Source organism: Leuresthes tenuis, unplaced genomic scaffold, assembly GCF_036924035.1.
Source record: "Leuresthes tenuis unplaced genomic scaffold, fLeuTen1.0.hap1 SCAF_12, whole genome shotgun sequence".
NCBI classification, from domain to species: Eukaryota; Metazoa; Chordata; class Actinopteri; order Atheriniformes; family Atherinopsidae; genus Leuresthes; species Leuresthes tenuis.
The window spans coordinates 26,478,486-26,498,100 of record NW_027325366.1 but is presented as its reverse complement, the minus strand read 5'-3'; the positions used below and the strand labels follow the sequence as shown (position 1 = coordinate 26,498,100).

The 19,615-nt window shown below is 37.5% G+C and overlaps 1 protein-coding gene across 1 annotated transcript in view; it reads right to left on the bottom strand.

The window, feature by feature from the left end:
* The window catches only part of thsd7ba (thrombospondin, type I, domain containing 7Ba), a 179,877-nt gene that overhangs the window by 2,369 nt on the left and 157,893 nt on the right, over positions 1-19,615 (bottom strand). Inside the window, exons 19-25 of the mRNA XM_072397299.1 lie at positions 16,592-16,736; positions 14,500-14,615; positions 13,085-13,202; positions 11,384-11,529; positions 7,653-7,821; positions 4,254-4,427; positions 1,313-1,408 (exon numbers count right to left, since the gene is read on the bottom strand). Coding sequence (XP_072253400.1) covers positions 1,313-1,408; positions 4,254-4,427; positions 7,653-7,821; positions 11,384-11,529; positions 13,085-13,202; positions 14,500-14,615; positions 16,592-16,736 — 964 coding nt within the window. The remainder of the gene's footprint in view (positions 1-1,312; positions 1,409-4,253; positions 4,428-7,652; positions 7,822-11,383; positions 11,530-13,084; positions 13,203-14,499; positions 14,616-16,591; positions 16,737-19,615) is intronic.

Here is a 19,615-nt window from a genome sequence, read left to right as displayed (position 1 = left end):
GCTTTCATTCCCACAGCTCCTTTACCTTTGTTCTGTTTCTCCTTGCTTGCTTCCCACAAACAACAAATGCATGATTATATTTATATGGACTGAAAGCGTCCCGGCTCAGAGTCTGGCTTATTGATTACTTATCTTAAGAGGGAGAGAAGAAATCAATAGAGGCTGCTCTGAGAATGGGCCAAATAAGGTGTAAAATTCAACTAGAGCATTGTACTAAAACTACTTTGTATGACTGCATCTACATGTGTGTCTAAGCCTATGTTTACATTACCTGCCACATTGTTCAGTTTTGATTTAGTACATAGTCAGCATCTTACTTTCATATAAACAGGGTAGCCCACGGAAATGGCACGCATGTGTACTAGATACGTTTTTGCATTAATCAGTTGTATCAACAGCATAAAAAAAATGTATTTGTGGGAACATGTAGTAGATTCGAATGAGACACATACATACTTCTTAAGTTGAAGCTATCACAGTTAAAGCATGGCAATTATTTGTCCTCCTCTAAAGGAAAAGATTGAAAAGGACAAGGAAAGCTAGCTTTTGCAGTTATAGTAACACTAAAGACATGCATATAAACAAAAAAGGCAGCAAGGACTCTGATATGAGCTTCCTCAATCATGTCACATAGTTATATATCAGATAGATATCTGATGTAGGCCACAAACTGTAGTGACACAATCTGTATTTGAAAATCATAATTCATGACCAGATTTCTGTGTCAACCCAGCCTGAAAAAAGGAACATCAGTTGTAGATTTCATACACAGCAGCCCAGGGATGTGAATGTAGCCAAGGTTTGTGAGTGAGAGAAAGCACAGTGCGTTGGTTAAAACTGCAGATTCACAGTATAATTTTGAGTTGATATCATCTGATCTTCTCCTGAAGGCACAAAATCATATCTGATAAAGATCAAATCTGTTATAGCACGACATCTTGACAATATAAGGGTATTGCAAACTCTAAGGATGATACTTTTGTATCTACCACTGTCAGAGCTCTCCAAATGCCGTGCCTCCTATTATGTTCCTGATCCGATGATGACATCTGCTTGAAATGTAATACTGAACCACCTGCTTCAACCCTCCCTGCTAAATGTAACAGACAGACAACTTATAGAGATAAATATCCATGTGATCCAGACGGAATTGAAAAATGTTCGAACTGATTCACTTCACGGGATGAAAAAAAGGGCTGCAACACTTCCACCTACAGGCTGCTTTAAGCACGAAGCATATACAAGTTTATTACTTTGTGGGTTTCTTTGTGACCTTTCTATAGGGTGGCTTGAGGATACTGCAACTGTTCACCTGTGACATTGACACCATCTGAGCGCTGACACCACACTGCCCTCTGATTGTTGTTCCATCCTCCTGTTTTCCACTGGTAACTGTGGCATTTTCCTCCTGTGGAGTTGGCAGAGACAGTGCTCATTAGCAGTTTGAGTTGGGCTTTCAGACCTGCCTGCAGGCCCCTGTGGATGTTAACCTCCACTTCTTTTAGTAGTGTATCTTTATATCATATGGTGAGACAAAGTGTGATTGTAATGACAGGAAAAGGGAAAGCTTTTACATTGAAATCAAGTGCTACGAAGCAACAAGCAACTTTGGAGAAAATAAGTCTGTATGATATGAATGAACTAGACCTATTATTTTTTTTTTTAAATAATGAAAGTTAGGTTCCAGGTTCAACTTCCGGCTGGGGCCATTCTGTGTGGAGTTTGCATGTTCTCCCCGTGTATGCGTGGGTTCTCTCCGGGTACTCTGGCTTCCTCCCACCGTCCAAAAACATGCATGTTAATTGACGACTCTAAATTGTCCTTAGGAGTGAGTGTGAGTGTGTGTGGTTGTTTGTCTCGTTTGTCTCTGTGTAACCCTGTGATGGACTGACGACCTGTCCAGGGTGTACCCCGCCGCTCGCCCGATGACCGCTGGGATAGGATTAATAATTTAAATTATTAAATAAAAATAGTAAAAGTGGAAGGACAAATAGTTTCTAGGTGTTTTGGGTACATGAAGGTATATAGTGTTGGCAATCAATAAATGGGCTAGATTATTCACAGACATAAAGTTCAGAATCTTACGATAAATCACAACAACCAAGTATTGAGACCGTTAAATAGTTAATAAATAGTTAATAGAGAAATCATTAATCAAATCTCTCAGGCCAGTATTTTGTCTTTGGAGGTGGCAACTGTTACGGTCTTTGGGATTCCATTATCCAAATCATTTATTTCTGAGCTAAGACTTTTTCTTTTGTTTTCCACATAGCAGATATATTTTCAAAAACAACGGCTATAAAGAGTTAAATACTTGGCACATTATAGTTGATAGTTTCAGCCAATACTTTCCAGCTCATCTACTCTCCATTCACACTTGGGTGCTTTTTATTGTGCTAACTTGTGCTTTCTTGCAACCCCTCTCCTTCTATCACACTTCCCATGAGGTCACTCCCTCACTGGTGTCTTTGAAGATAATCACAGGCCGTAAATACACACTGATGAGACAGGGGTCAAAGAGAAATTAATCCGGCTTTACGTATAAATGCTGTGCCGCCACTTGTAGCATGTGTGCCTGACATAAAGAGGATGAGGCTTTCTCATCTTCCAGTTTTGGCTTCTCCATCATTGAGGCTCTTCTTAGCATCTCTCTCTTTCATAGATAGATACTTACTGGGAGGACTAAGAATGCAAGGAAGTGAAGAGACACTCACGCATAACAAAAATAACCTACTGTTTAGCTGCATGTAACCAAGGTCATAGCTCAGAAGTGACTGATAGACCGCACCAGCTCCTTACTATGGATTCTGGATATGTATATATCTGTATATATGTCACTCTTAAGTCAGGAACGTATGGCAGTCATGAGGTGCAAAACACAAAAACAAAAGAGAAAATATGACTCTACAGTAACTATCACAAAACTTTCTTTCACAGATCTAAACATTTGGAGAAAACAGTTGTAAAATCATCTTTTGACCTTTAACTTCATAACTGGCAGTTTTGAGATACCCCAAAGAGCTCTTCAATCCATAATGTCAGTTATGAGCCGTAGCAGTACATTGTCTGATCTGTGTTCTGTCCACGTGCAAACATTATTTTCATGACTTTCCAAGGTAACACAGCCCCATTACACACTGATAACCACTGAGATAGTGTTTCGATAACAACAGGAGCGATCAAAATTTTCTCTGTGGCCACCCTGAGCAGAGCTAAAGTTAACTGAGCATTTATCAGGGGCTGATTTCCACTATTAAGATCCATCTTGAGGAAAGGCTTGAGTTCTGGACCATGCTCTGATAGAAGCACTAAACAGAAAATGGAGAGGTTAAGCTTTTCTGAAGGCAAATAGTGACGGGCAACATCCATGATATTCACATGATGCTATCTTTTCAAAAATTTAAAGAAGAAAAATTTTTAAAGAAACAATGAACATTAACAGCCAAACAGCTAGTGGGAAGACAGTCTGGTCTCATGTAATATAGTGTGTTAATAACATCTCAAGTCATGTCAAGGCTTATTACTACACAATTTGTGTTGTTTGCTTTTCATAATATGCAATGTGCTGTGAGTGGATGACTCACTGCACAGTGTGATAATGTTATAATTATGCTCATTCTTAACCCCAACAGTTATCATTCAATGTATCATCGAAATGACACAAAAAGAAAAAAAAACCATTTATACGAGCATGCAAAATGGGACAGATATGGCTCACTATTTATAAACTGTGACAAGGGAAGATGTTGAGTAAAATGGCTTTGGGGGCACAATTTTCCACTTTGAGTAGAGTTACTCTTTAAAACAGCATTAGCTGATTTTGTTGCCAAATTAGGAGTTGACTCCTTAGGAGACACACTGGAGATCACTTTGCAAAGGATAATATGGTAAACTTGTCATGTCCAGAGGACATGGAACAACATTATCATTTATTTTCAGTCATGGCAAAAACATATGTTATGTGTTAATCCAAGGCTGGCTCTTGCTTTAGCTCTGAAAATTTCAGCTCTTAAAAGTTGCTCTAGTGAGACACATGGGTTTATTAGAACATTTTTTATGAAAACACCAGCCTGCTATGTCAAAATGAATAAATAAATAAACAATAAGAGATCTGAAGATCTCACCATTTTCACACATGAAAATACATGATTTAAACCTGAAGCACCCTTGATATATGGGAACAGACAGAATAATTTTTTTCTTTTTGGATAAAATAGGAATAAATCTGTGTATAGAATTATCTTTCTCAATACCTTTACATGGCCGAGTCTCAAATACTTGATGGGGGCAGTTGTCCTGATTCTCCAAGGCCTGAATGATCACAGCTCTGGAGCGTGCCTGACGACCAGTGGACTCAAAGCTCCGTCCCTCCAGGCAGGTCAACTGGCAAGAGCTCCATGATGACCACTCAGTCAAATGGCAATCTCCTGAGGGCAGAAACAAACAGAAAAACATTGGCACAGCTTGGGCAGTAACATTATCATGCTCTCTCATCTGATTAATTTGAAGCTGGTTTAGATTCATCAGCTCAACAATTTACCAGGTTTTGTTTTATCATCACCCCTGTTATCTCCTGACACATTTGGTGGAGGTTAAAAACATCCTCAGCTGATTATGCATTAAATGACAAATTAATTACTCAGACATCCCCACAGGACTATCAAGAGTTCATTTACATCGAACAACACAAACTAACTCCAAGTCCAGCTGTGAAGGCAACATCAGATAATGAAGCAGATCTCAGGAGAGGAACAATATGGTTTGGGAAATATTTTAGCTGACAAAGGTGAGTTGATTTTTTATATTTTTGTGCGTGTGAGTTGACAAATTCCACACAAACACTTGCTTTTTTGAATGTCAAACACAAATACCCTTTGTAATACTTGATGAGGTTATCCTGAAAGGAGAATATCACATCCACAGCTCCTCACATCCCTCTGATTCTCTGCCCTGCACATCCATTAGTGACTATCTGTGGATTGAGGCATCTCATTATCTTTCATCTGTGTATGGATACTCAGCTCTTTCTTTCATGTAGCTTCATCTGCTGTGGCAAAAGCTGCATTAAACAGCATAAAGCATTTTATGCGTCACATGCATGGGCTCTACACTGCATCTACCACCCTCACATCAACAGTAACATGAGCACACAGCACAAATACACACACTTCTCTTCTCAGTGTCAAATTCTCTTGATCACGAGCCAAGAGTCTCAGCAATGGTGGCTTGAGTGATGAATCAAGCAGAGGATTAGAGGAGAGAGATCAGTTGAGATGACTACTGACTCTTCTAACCAAAGGCTAAAAAGCTTTGTGACGCATCGACTTTGAAAAAAAAGAGGTCTGACAGGTCATTTAATCAGATGATAATGATTGTGTCTTTTAAAAGTGACAGACACTCAAATATAGCATACTTCATGACGGCTGTGCAGCTTCATAAAACAATTTCCATGTGGAAAAGCTGACAGTAGCAAATAAAGCAGAGAAGCTGCCAGCTGGCCACTTCATTTAAAGAAGTGGCTTAAAGAAGAGATTAAACATCAGCAAGCATCATGGGATATCAGTCACATGTGATTTTCTGTCCTTTTGTTGCTATGGTGATGCTTATAGTAACAAGTTTGAAAAGATTTAATTGAAGAACACGACAACAGCTTCTGTTGCAAGTCCTTAATTTCCTCAGCTAAATGATCAACTAAAAGCACACTGTGACTTTTTAATTTCAATGCGAAGTGTAAAAAAAGCTACACTGTTTTCTCTTTTCATATCAACTCACTGTCAGCATACAGGAGCCTGCATAGATGAGCTTCATCTAGCCTGAATTTTGGAATTATATTATATTATATTATATTATATTATATTATATTATATTATATTATATTATATTATATTATATTATATTATATTATATTATATTATATTATATTATATTATATTATATTATATTATATTATAATATATGTAATGTACTCGCTGACCCTGTTTTACCTATCCACCCATTTCCACTGATGAGGTACACAGACAGTGAATATGTTGCATTTCTGATCCTAATTTCTTCATTAATTTCCCATGTTGGCCCTCTGCCAGCACTGGTGCTCTTTTCAATGTGATCCATTACAAAAAACTAGCCCACAGGCAGTTTTATACATTTAGTTTATTCCACTCTATTTCTTAGTTGCCTATTTATTAATTAATCAATTTATTAAATAGTGAATTTTTACACTGAATTAGGATTACATGTTGCAATGACAATGAAGATATTCTTTTTTATTATTTTCTAAACATTAAAGGGAAACAATTCCATGTTATCTTAAGCTTCATGTATAATCTAAGCATTTACTCCATATTTTAGGAGGATAGGTGATTTTAAAATGCGCTGGAATTTGGTTAATGTCATTAATGAAAAAAAAGGAGAACATCCAAAATGTTCTACATTTGGAAACTAAAACTAAGATAAAATTGAACAAAGTCATGAGCCATGATTGCAGAGTTAATGACTGATGACTATCTAGACACTGTGCCAGTATTTCATGGCAGAAACAATTAGCTAAAGGACACAAAGGAAGACTTAAAATGCAAAAGCACGCAAAGGGAATATTCTGTGAATTTGATAAATGTTTCACCTCTGAGTACTTTCTACTTCTGTACTGCTCTTCTGCCTCCATAGGTTTAGTTAAATTAATAGGCTATAACACATTTCCTGTTGCAGATCTTAAGACACTGTCGGAAAAATCCATCAAAACTAAGGTTCAGCTTTTGTTATTTGCTTGATGAATAAGCTTTGAAACACACCTACTTCTAATACTTGACAAAAAATGTGCTTAGTTTAAGATAATGGATAAAGTATTAAATATTGTCTTGGATTTTATTTGTCAGGCCAATGATGATCTCAAAACTGCTCTTCATGATTTTACTCTGAATCTGATGAAGAGTTTTGCTGATAGAACATCACTGACTTTACACTTGCACATAAGCTAAGCTCTCCTCATGCAGAATTCCCACAGGCGTTAATGAGTTCCTGTGATGAGTGGAGTGATTGCTAGAGACTAGATGCTCTTGGCAATGTGATCTGTTAATCGTTTCAATTAGCACAGAATAATTTATCATGCGTTTGTTATCTGTCAGTTTTTAGACAGTCGAGTGTAGAAAAGGGAAAAAAAAAACTCTTGTTCATGTTATTGATCATAAATTCTACTTTTAGTCACTCACTACTGACTATTTTAGCAATGATGTTTACACCAAGTCAAAAATCTTCAATTAATTTTTTTCTAAGTGAATGGCATAGCATCTCCAGGCTAAACAAAATCATTGAATGTTAAATGGGGCATTAGTTAATCTATGACTTTTATTGATTTTGCAATTACTATATTTAGTAGCAGAAAATGTCAAGCTTTTGGAGGAGGGAACAATGTATTGGCAAACTACTGCAAACTCATTTGCGTTAAAAGATGAGATCATTGATTGTTTCGTCAGGCAGACTCAATAATTATTGAAAGAATGAATCTAAAATGATGACAGCTACAAATAATTCTTGCAGTCATGTAGTTTTCTACTATTTAAATCAACAAAAAAGCCACATGGTTGTTCTTGTATATGGGATTTGAGTATGTTTAAAAAGCAAATATAGGAATTCAATAAATTTGAGTGCAGCTTTGCCTGGGCAGGGGATGAAGCACAGCTGCTCCATCTCCTGTTGGACGCGCTGCCTCAGAATATCTCCACAGAGCTCTGTGTCTGCTGGCTGAGGAGCAGACCCATCCCAGTTACCCCAGTGGATCACACATGACAGGTTCCTTCTCCGGACCCCCTCACCGCACTCTGCACCCTGCACCAATGCAAACAAACACAGACAACATATATCATTTGTCAGTTGCTGCAAGAGCAATTTCATTACCTTATGGACCAATGTGTTTGTAGAGTCAGTATATTTCATGAGATGAAATTAATAAAATCTGAAAAGTTCTCAGTGGGAAAATATTTATTGTTTAAAGAAAAAAAATCAGAAGTAGCTTTTTTTTTTGTCTGCACATCAGCATAATATGTCAGAGGTTTTGTGTGTATATACCCATGCTGAATCATTTCTATCCACATAAAACTTTTAGCAAGTCCATTTTTACACCTGTATCATGTTTACATCTGCATTGTTTCGATCTCTGCATACGTGCATGAGTTCATCTTTTGTACTGTTGCAGTTTCTTGTTTCTTAGTTTGTTGCTGACACGTGTTTGTTGTTGAAAAAGTTTGAAAGCATTGGCACACATGTTTGTTTCTGTACACATGCGCAAACAAATCAGGGATCATCTCAGAAAAACAATTCTCCACAGCACCTTAGAAAATTGAAACCTCACCATGGAACTATAATGAAAAGTAACAGCTCAGTGTGATTTCATTCTCTCCTGCAACTGGAAATAATCAAAGGAATTTTTTCTGAAATTACAACTAAATCACGATATGCTCAGCTACTGCAAAAATGCAAAGCCCTTTGATGAGTGGATTTACATGCTAAAGTCTGATTCTGTCACTGGGAGCAGTTAAGCAGGTGAACAACAAACTGTTCTCTAAATAACATAAAGTAAAATAAGGACTAAGTGAGATCAATTAAACCATATACAACCCTGAATCAGAAAAAGGTGGGGCGACAGATAAAAAAATAAAACAAAACATGGATTCTTACATTTAATTTTACTTTTATTCCAAAACTAAAAAATTAATCCAAGATATCTACCCATACATCAAATTTAGCATTTTAGGCTTGCAACACAATAAAAAAAAAACGTTGGAACCAAGAAATTGAGGGCTTGTAATGGATTGAAAAAAAGAGTGTGGTCATAAACAGTTTTGTTAACAGGTGATTGTAAAAGTTGAAAATGAAATGGTACAAAAGCAGCATCTATGAAAGGCTGATTCTTTGAAGAGCAAAGATGGGCAGAGAATCTCCAGTATGTCAATACATGTATGAGAAAATTATCAAAGTGTTTGAGGATGATGTAGTCAGAGATGGTTCGAAAGGGATTAGCATATTTCTCCATTCAAGGAATCTGGAGGACTGTGTAAAGGCTAAGGCTGATATCCTAAGCCAGACCTGTAATCTTCTATCTCTCAGATGGTGCTGAATCAAGGACTCTCATCCATCAACAGCTGATATGACCACATGTGCAAACTCTTGTCGAGCACTAAAGATGCCACAGAGTTACATTCACAAATGCCGCTTCAAACTTTGCAGTACATAAAAGAAAATAAACATCATGCTAAGCTTGTTCGAAGGTGATGTTGACTTCTCTGGCATCTGGCATAAACTACCACGCAGTTTAAAACGTGTGATATGGTCATAAAAATGAGTATTCCAGGCCATTTTGGAAGAAATTGACGCTATATACTTCAGACCACAGATGAAAACTCACCATCCTCACTAATATAAGCAAAAAGTCCAAAAACATGGGGTCCGTATAGTATGGGCTTGTATTAGTGCCCATTAGTGCCCTTTGCAAAGCTCATTCACACTTCTAAGTAAATGAGCTTTGCCAAGGAATAATGCTGTAGAGGACATTGAGATTTCAGAGCAACGCATGCTGCCTTCAAGATAAATCATTTTTCAGGGGTGTTCATGCATTTATTTAACAAGACGATACAAAAACGCATTCTGCACACATTACAAAGGCATGGCTGAGGACGAAGAGGGTACAGATACTGAACTGTCCTGCCTGCAGTCCTGACCTGTCCCCAACGGAGAACGTGTGGAGGAAAATATAATAATGTGAAAATGACCCTGTACTGTCAACACCTTAAAAACATGTTTGTTGGAAGAATGATAAATCAATAACAACAGGAACTCTGATTGTTTGGTATCTTCCAGAATAATACATATTTTAAGTATCATAAAAGCAGTGGCAACATTACAAAGTGGCAAAGGTTTTATGTTCCATGTCTTTTTGGAATGTGCTGCAGGCCTAAAATAAAAACAAAATAGATGCAATTTAGAAAATTAAATTAAGTCAATAAGAAAAAACACTGAATATCTTGGTTTCATACAGTCTGCAGTTGCAATGAACAGAGACTAAATGTAAATTAAGGTTTTTTTATCTATTAATTTTTTAATAGTTTTTTTTTCTGATTTTGGGTTTTAAAAACATTGAGCCCACAGACCTTGAATTAACAATCAGCAGCTTAGGGCTCCAATAAGCAGCTTTGTAATACTGAAAATTAAATCAATTGATGCCCACTAAGCAGGCAAAGGCTAAAATTAGATAGCTAAGCATTTCAAGTAGCTGTATCCTCAGTTCATAATACAATCAAGAAATGGTAAGTACCATGGAAGTTAACTTGAGGAAAACCAAGAAAACTTTCCAAAATAACTGCTAGAGGGACTGCGGGAAAGGCAAATAACAGCCATCTTTGACTGAAGACCTTGCAGATTTTGCAGAGTCTTAAGTGGTGGAGCATTTTTCTTTATTTAGCAAAAAAAAAATGAAAATAATTTCTTTAAGGAAATCGTCTGATATATACAAATGAACAAAAAGCTTAATGCATTGTCCATGAACAATGTTAGGTGAAATAGAAATATTCAATGTAAGAACAACCTTTCTTGTGGTTAAACGTTCCACAGTCAGTAAAAAAATTCCTGACTATAACTCAAAATAAATAAAGGACTACCTCAAGAGACATGTTTAGAATGTTTCCATCCCTAACAGTACAAGCCTCAAAAGAGCAGTGCATGCAAAATGACCCATTTATCTAACAGACATTTTGCAGGAAAAAATGGACAAACAAGAACTTACCGACAACAAAAGTGTTATCAAGCTGTGATTCTTGCAAAACACAGTAGCAGCAAGGTTGAAGATTGCCAGTGTTTTGCTACTCCTGGTCTGGTCACATATGTCAATTCTGCAAGCTATGCTGGTGCTCTTGGATAGTTTGCCAAAACAGTCGCTGTCCATTGGTCTATACTGCTAAGCACTGGTTGGCTGCTGTTGTCAGCATGTAAATCTTAACACAATGGCTTATTTCCAAAAAAATTATTTTGTTGACTTTATATGATATTTTTAGATATGTCACGATTGTTGACTAAGGCAAACTTACTGTGGTTGTAAGGCTGACCTCAGCTAAGTGAGCTCGTATAAGCTGTTATTTTTTAGGCACTGACAGTAAGTATCTTACATTCAGATGTTTGAAAAGCATGTAATCCAACAACAGAAGAACAAAGGATGGGGGTGGGGGGCCTTCTTTGAGTTCAAGTGCATCTGTCTTGTATGGTCAGTAAAGATAAAATTCAAATACAAGCTCCGGTTATATTACAGTACTAGTTTTGAAATTGCATTTCTGGCATTATACTTCTGTCACAGAGTGAATAGAGAGAAGATCAAGCAATACCTGCTCAGTGCAGGTCATACCTCTACAGTGCATGGGAACCAGTCACTGAGCAACCACACGTAGCAAGGCCTTATGGGACATGGTTTGGTCTGGGTGAGTCGAATGGGACAGGGACGACCCTCCTCGTGAGCCTCTTGCAGGATTCTCCGCGTGCGCACAGACTGACCTGAATTAAATCAAGGCCGACATTATTTTGGAAAACAGTTAACCAGATCCTAGTATTTGCAAGTTGCAACTAAGGCGTTGTAAACAGTTTTTGCCCTCATAAATGTGAAATTCCATTACAGATATATTGTGAAATGCTACTGTTAACATGAAAAATAGTCTAAGCATAAAAAAAACCTGGGAGTCATACTCTTGGGACTAAACAGCACATAAAGCATTTTGAGAAAAAAAAAGCATCAGTGCACAAACATAAGGCTCCATAAAATAGCAGTTAATAAAATGAATGGCTGATATGAATGATCATCATTTATTTAAAAGTGAAAAAAGCTGCCTTCACACTTAAACCAGTGAAATGTTTTCCTTTAGACAAAGAAGAATTAGCACAACAGCACAATACATCTGTGTCATTGGGCCACTTTATGCTGTTTCCTACCAGAGTGTCTTGCTTAAGTGAGCCATTAATAATGTGTTAAAGTACAAGTTTGGTAAATGACCACATAGCTGTACTGTATGTGGTAAGTTCTGCAAGGCTCAGTGAAGATATAACCTCCACTGGCTATCCAACTGGCAGCAGTTGGGTTTGTATGTGTATGTTTCGTTGGGGAAAGATGCAGAGCTCTGACAGCCCCAGGCAGACACAGTAGCTTTGCCATCTCAAAAATCAAACCAAAAACATTAACGGTCCCATGGCATCCTGACAAAACAAGATCCTTGTGTCGTCTGACACAGATACGACACAAATCCCTCATCAAGGCTGACAGATGTGTTTCACTATGTGTGAGAATGCATAGAGAAAGTGGTAGAGAAAGTCACAGCAACCATGACAGAGCTGTGAGAGACACTTGGAAGGTGCCTGGAGTTTAAATCTCTAGTTAAAAGCCTTAGCCAGAGTGAGCTTTATTGGAATGAGGGGTTATCTGTTGGTTGACAGACAGCCAATGACAAATTAAAATTAATGAACTTAAGGAGACAGAGTAGACTTTCTCTAATTAGCAGGATAACACGCTTCTTCTATGGGAGATTGACTTTGTGAAGTCCAAGAAAGAATGTATGCATCCAGGTTAAATCATTAACTTTGGTATATTGGATGAGCTTCTGACATGGCTTTCTCAACATGATGCAGAAGAAGCCACAGGTTGGTGATTACTGACTGCATTTTTCCCATCATGCATATTTAGGCAAGCTTAATTATTTAGGCTGCATGTATAGGTGAGCTGCATGGAGATTAGTTTAAATTAAGCCCTATTCTTAAAACATAAACATCATGAAGCAAGTTTCAAGCTGATGCATACATTAAAATAACAACATAGGGATATTAATTAATAAATTACTGAGAAAAAACCCTGAGTGCTGAGTTTCAGTGTGTAATAAGGCTGTGAATTACACAGGCCAGTAAATATTTTAATGCATTTAAATGTATTCATTCAGAGTTCAACATCTTACTGAATGTTTGAAAAGATGGAGTAATAAGGTGCTGAATATGCAGTTCAGTGTGTGTCTGGTCAACAGAGTATTGTTCCAATCAGTTTAAGCTAAGCTGCTTTGCTCATGTTTACCTTGGCTTCCACAGGTGTGCGAGCATTCTGCCCACGGCGACCAATCAGAGAGTATACAGTTGACAGGACAGTCAACCACGCAGCTCTCCAACAGCCGCCACTCGTTGATCAGACCAAACTGTAGAAAAGGAGAGCAGAGCTGAGAGGAGGGCAAGCTAATTATTGCCAATCACAAAAAAAAGGAAAAATTCAATATTCCAAATTGGCTGCAGTTCATTTCAGGATGGTGGGGATGTAGCAATCAAATGTTATAAATCTTTGTTGTCAGTGCATCTAAAGTTACTTGAGGCACAGCAAAGACCACCAACAACGGCATTAAGCTGTGCTTGATCTCGTGGCAAAATCCTTGGAGTTGGAGATTATAAACATACATATGTAAAACAGACAAGTGAGCTCCCAATAGTACATGAAAAAGTGAGAAAAGTAGAAGCTGCAGTGTAGCATTATCGATCAAGATCACTTAATTTGAAAAAAAGCAAAACTGTACATTTTTCAGTTGTAACATACGGGTGGATCCCTGTGATTTGATTCAAGCGATTTGGCTGCGGCTGGCTGTAATATTTTTTCTTTCAAAAGCTGCCCAGAATAAAAACCTTTGCACTGTACATTTGCAGCAACAAATGTGAGCAAGAGTGTGCAATCCCAAGATAATTTGCAGTGGGATTGCTGAATGAGAAGCTGCTGATTATCAAATTTCTCTCAGCTGTGAGTTCCAAGCTGCAGTTGCGGTTGCCATGGTGAGACGTTCCCACGAACACATATGTGATATCTCTGTTTCTGGTGTAAATTTGGACAGCCAAAAAAGTTAAAAACAGTTTCTTTTTCTCTGAAAATACTTCATTTTGTATTGGAGTCTATGGGGTAGTAGAGGGTGTAATCCTGTCATTTGTAAGATTATTGCACAAAACAGTGAGTCTGTTGGTTTTGAGAGTTACATCGTGAGTGAAGACAAATTTTCCAATGTTTTGATAAAAAATTCATGCCTGTTGAGGCAAAAGTGTAGGCATACCAGCAGGTAATAGAAAAAAATATATATCTGAAGGATTTGTCAGTATTCCTACTCTGCTGAATTTTAGCAACATTCCCCTGAGTCGTTTCACTGGGGGTTACTTCTGGAAAATTGGTTTCCTTCTGAGAAGGAACAATGTATGTCTGAAAAAATCAAGCATAGCTTCACTCAAACAAGTTGGTCGTTTTGGCGTTTGAACGCTTTTCTCTGAAATCTAGTGATGAACACTAGTTAGTTGCCAGAAAACAAGGAAGATTATTAATTCGACCTGTCCAGGGTGTACCCCGCCTCTCGCCTGATGGGATAGGCTCCAGCCCCCCCGCGACAGATTAAGCGGGTATAGAAAATGAATGGATGGATTATTAATTCTTTAACCATCAGATTTAAAGCTCATTTCAGTCATTACCTGCTCGCACTTCTGCAACTCGACAATCTTGCCATCACTTCGGACGCAGTCCAGGAGACGCAACCGTGAACCCTGACCACAGATGGCGTTTTCATTCAGCTGGCATGTACTCCAGTCTGCACACACAGCAACACATCTGTATTAGCCTCAATCTCAGATCAGGATTTTTTTGTTACAAAAGAAAGCAAAGTGTGTAAAATGTCAGCATTAGAACACTCAAAACAGCCCTAACAAACTCAGAAACAACTGATGAAGTAATTTCAGTCTGTATATCTGTACAACGGCTCTGTTGGCTCAATCCACTTTACACATATTGGGTGTTGTTGCTGGAACCTGAGTGCAGTGTTGTGTTTGAAGTCGTGTGGATGAGTGCTAATTATATGTTGGCTAAAAGCTGCTGTCTGTCATGCTTTTCCCAAACTGCTACAGAACATAAACAGTGGGCTTTTATTTGCATGTCAGAGCAGAATGTGACAGGCATATTAGTCCCAGCAAAGGTAGATAACATAGTTAATTGCCCTTGTCAGAGTGAGGGGATTATGAGGTGCTATTAGGAGGTCACTAAGGAATGTGACATTATCTTTTAAACAATGATGACATTTTGTTTAAAGTCATAGTTAGTGACAGAGTGTTTTTGATGATATTGCGTCGCAACAGGAGCAATATGGGCTCCAAATCCTAAAACCAATCCACAGGTATCATCTGTCATATCTTTTTTAATGTTGCCAAAAACATGGGTGGCTGCTCTAACCCACAGCCTGACCAACTGAATTAGAGAAGACCCCACCCACCCTTCTCTGTGTCAGGATCAACATAATTCTGTATGCTCAGTGAGTGTCATTTTATTTTCTTTAATGATAGATGCATAAAACTACAAAGCAAAGTCAATTCCAAAGAGAGGATTTTACTCCCACAGAAGACACTGCTCTCAAACTACCTGCAACACCCATATTGTAACTCAGCTTCTGTAACAACTAGTTGTATAATACCCACTTAGCACATTTGCGTGATACAAAACTAGTAGCTAGTTTGGCAGAGCTAAAATAAATGACCTTCTTCATACTTCACAACCATTTGATTTGCTGATCAATTTGAGCAGAATGGCCTTTCAGGGAGAGGGACCTTACAGAATCAAGAATAAAAACAGCATTTTAAAAAAGAGGGTTATGTGAAGTACGGTAGGAATTACAATATATATATATATACATGATATATATTAAAGCATTTTCTAACCTACTCCTGTTTATCCTTCAATACAATTAAGAATATGCGGGAATGACAACAGGTCATTAAAATCCCTCAGGAGACTAAGTGTACAAACTTAAAGCTATATTGAACTCTTTCATGACTAATCCACAGGGTAAAAGTAACCAATGTAACCATAGTTCAGACTTGGGATAAGCATCTAGTGTTTTAAAAAAAGTGGTAATAATGCAAGCAGACACATATCTGTAAAACAATATTCAGAAATAAGAAAATCAGGTAGATTTGCCACAATGGCAGACTGCTAGGTAGCTGAACATTTGCCGTGTCAGAGGATGAACACTGGTGGTGTCTGATCAACCAAACAATGCTTATCCTTTTTAGGCATGACAAGAGGCATAAACCTGAATAATTCTTTCAGCGATCCACTCTCTAATGTGAGGAGAAGGGGACGAAAATGAGAATATAGATATTTTTTCATATCGTTCACGTCTTTAGACTGAAAAAATTGTAAATGTGTCATAATTGCATTTAAAAACCATGACAAAGTGAATTTTTCATGATATGCCATCTTTGATTAACATTCGAATGATTAGATTAAATCACCATGAAACAGAGAGATCTGCAGGTAAGGATAGTCAACTCGTCCTGACAGCACAAATAATGGGTCATCAGCATTGAAAATGCCAATGTTTCCTATCATTTTGTGTACTATGGTATAGCATGGTAAACAGTAAGGAGTTGGAGTAATTATTAGAAGGTAACTGTAAGAACACACATCAAAACTGTATCAAAAGCATATTCACAAAGAGTGCAGATGAGTGTTGCTGCACTCTTATAAGAAGTAAGTAACAGTCTTGGCTCAGTCATCACGGGTTGATCTTCCTACCTGTGACTTTGTACTGGTAGGTGAAGCAGGTACTGTTGAGAACACATGGATCTGACTGGATCAGCTCCGGGCAGGCTGCGCTATCTGAGGATGGGAGGCGGATGATAACTCTGCTTCTGTTCCTTGCTGTTCCTGGATCACATTGCTGCACAACAATGACAGCACCAAAAAGAGTAGCTTTAGTTTTGGAAACAAGGGTTAAAGGATAAAGTCAGTTGGAATCTAAGCTACCTCTTGCACATGCACATATAACCACCTGACTAAAATATTCTAATTAAATATTACATTATCCTTCTGCTGTGTGTGACTAATTCTAAATTTATCCTACCACAATAACGGTCTTTACAACAGTAACTTGAATTTACTATTACAATAATTCATAGTTTTCAGTCAGTTCTAATATATTCTTCTTGTTGTCTCTCTCAAGGATAAACTCAAATAAAACATCCTCATAAGACATTTAAAGGAGTAATCTATTGGATTTTATTTGCATTTGCTTATTTGTGGGAATATATTGTCCCCTCCTCTCATGATAAACACACTCTATGTTTTTGTTGCAGAAAGAGGATGAAAGGGGAAGTCAGCTCTGGGTTTAAATCTGATATGACCTGCTGCGTTCACACTAGCATTGTATTTTTCCTCTTGAGTGCATATCAATGAAGATAGTCTTAAAAACAAAATGACAGCTTTCATCCTATGGTCAGTAAGATAATGTTAATGTGTTAGTATCAGAATGAAAGAAAGTGCTTATGATTTCTAGGTAAAAAAAACAAACAAAACAGCGAAGGCCAACTCTCAAGAAACCATTTGTCCTTTTCTACCAGACTTTCTACCAGAATTTCCTTGTATGTCTGGAATACACCATAGACTTAAAAGTCACTGTGTAGAAGTAATTTATTTATAATGTAAATATTGCATACGTGTTTTATTTTAATATATAATTTATTCGGTTTGATTTTTATAGCCTTGTTTATACGGTATATAATTACAAAAATGAACTTTAATATTGTCACATCACGTTGATAGAAGAGTATCATGTCATTATGAGAACATAAATGGTTGTAATGACATAGTATCACAAAATTATGTACTGATGCTTCTAATGATATTATCACACACGATGAGAACACTTTGGTATTAAATACTTCATGTTTATGCACATTCACTATTACTTATCTGTCTTAATATATTTAAATCTCTGTGCAGATAAAAGCAAGCATGACAATTACTGAGAGGGGAATTATGAGAACATTCACCAAATATCAACCATCAGGCATGATAAGAATGTGTAAATCATTCACGCCACATTATGTGAGCATGGAAATCTGTGGCCAGAGGAAGTGTAAATGTTGATGAAGGGTGAGCTTCTGATTGAAGGGGAAACAGATAAATGTCTTTGCACTGAGCAGCATTTGTGCCTCTGCACCTGACGCACAAGGACACACACCTCAATCACTGTCAGCTCCTAATGAGGAACCTGTGTGTGAGGCTTATCAATCAGCTGCACTCACTGTACTGTTATAGTGTTCGCACTTCCTGTCACAGAAACACACACACACACATTTGTATGCAACATGCAATCTTCTGTGAAGTCCAGCATTCTGAAAACTAAAATTTGTGCTCTCGGCAGCTGACACATTGGGACCAAGTTCAGATTCTTTTTTCTTTATTCTACAGTACAACAGCACTTTATACTTTATTCTAGTATACGGTGAGGAAAAAAGCAACTGAGCTCCTAAAATTAATTCACTAAAAGCCAAATGAAAATGTTAATTTGCAAGCTGGGCTGCCATAGGTTCCAGTAAGTTTCACATACGTTGTCACATTTCCCAGACAGAAACACCCACACAAAGTGGAGATTCTGTGCCAGTGCTGTTCATTATCTACAACTTTTACCAATTATGCAGTCATTGCGACTAGTTTACATTCAGCTAAAATGAACTTAATACGTGCAGGAAGCTTTGACAGCAAAAGCTTTGTCAAATTGAATATGAAAATGTTTCTTCTAACAGAACGTAGGAGTATTGTTCATATGATGGTAGGACACGATATCACTGAAATTCTTCATTTATGAACACACTGATGTCATATTGGGACTCCTTGGTTTATGTATGAGGTTGTGTCCCAGTTCCCTAAGTGAAACATGATATGTTTTAAAAAAACCTACTTAGGCATTGTCCTGCATGAACAAATACCATATACGCACAAGCTCAGGTTGGAGGCTGCAGGTTGGATGAAGTCCGAATGTAAGAACAATATTTTTCACTTTGTGTCAACTTGGATTCTTATGTTTCAGTCTCTTATCAGTTTCATGTAAGACATTTTTCACTTTCATTCTAACTTAGTTTTTGATTAGGTTTAGGCATTAAAACTTCCTGGCTAGTGTTAGAAAAAAATCACAGTATGATATAAAATTGCCTAAAACCTTTTTAAATCATCAATATTCCTCACAGAGCTTCACTACAAGATGAGGTGGGAGTGCACTGGACTCTTCTGCCCAAGAAACATTTAGATTATTCATATCTATGTTTTCTAGAAACACATTAGTTGGCAAAATTTTAGTCCTTTGACTGAGCTGGGGAAAGTATTGCCTTGAGCCATGCACATTAAACATGATACATTTTTGGGGTGTCCATTTTTCCAAAGTAAAGAAGAGCTTTACATGGATGAGTGCATGGATGACTTAGAGCAATTAGATTACCTCCTATTTTAGTGGACAGGCATCATGCACAAAAAGGATGTTTTTCTTTGTGTGAATTAAGATAGATACTTTTTAAGATCTTTGTCTCAGTCAGATGTGCCAACAGGTGGGTGTGAGGGAGTTTTGAAAAGATCAAGGATGTTAGTCAATTATTAGTCAAGAAATGGAACAAGGAATGGAACAAAACACACAAGTCATGTTTATATTTTGCATAATTTGTAGGCTTGGAGCCAAACTTGGAGCCAAACAAAATAAACCGGACTGAACCAGGGTTTAAACCATAATCTCAGTGCTAAACAGCCAATACTGCACCTCCATCTCCA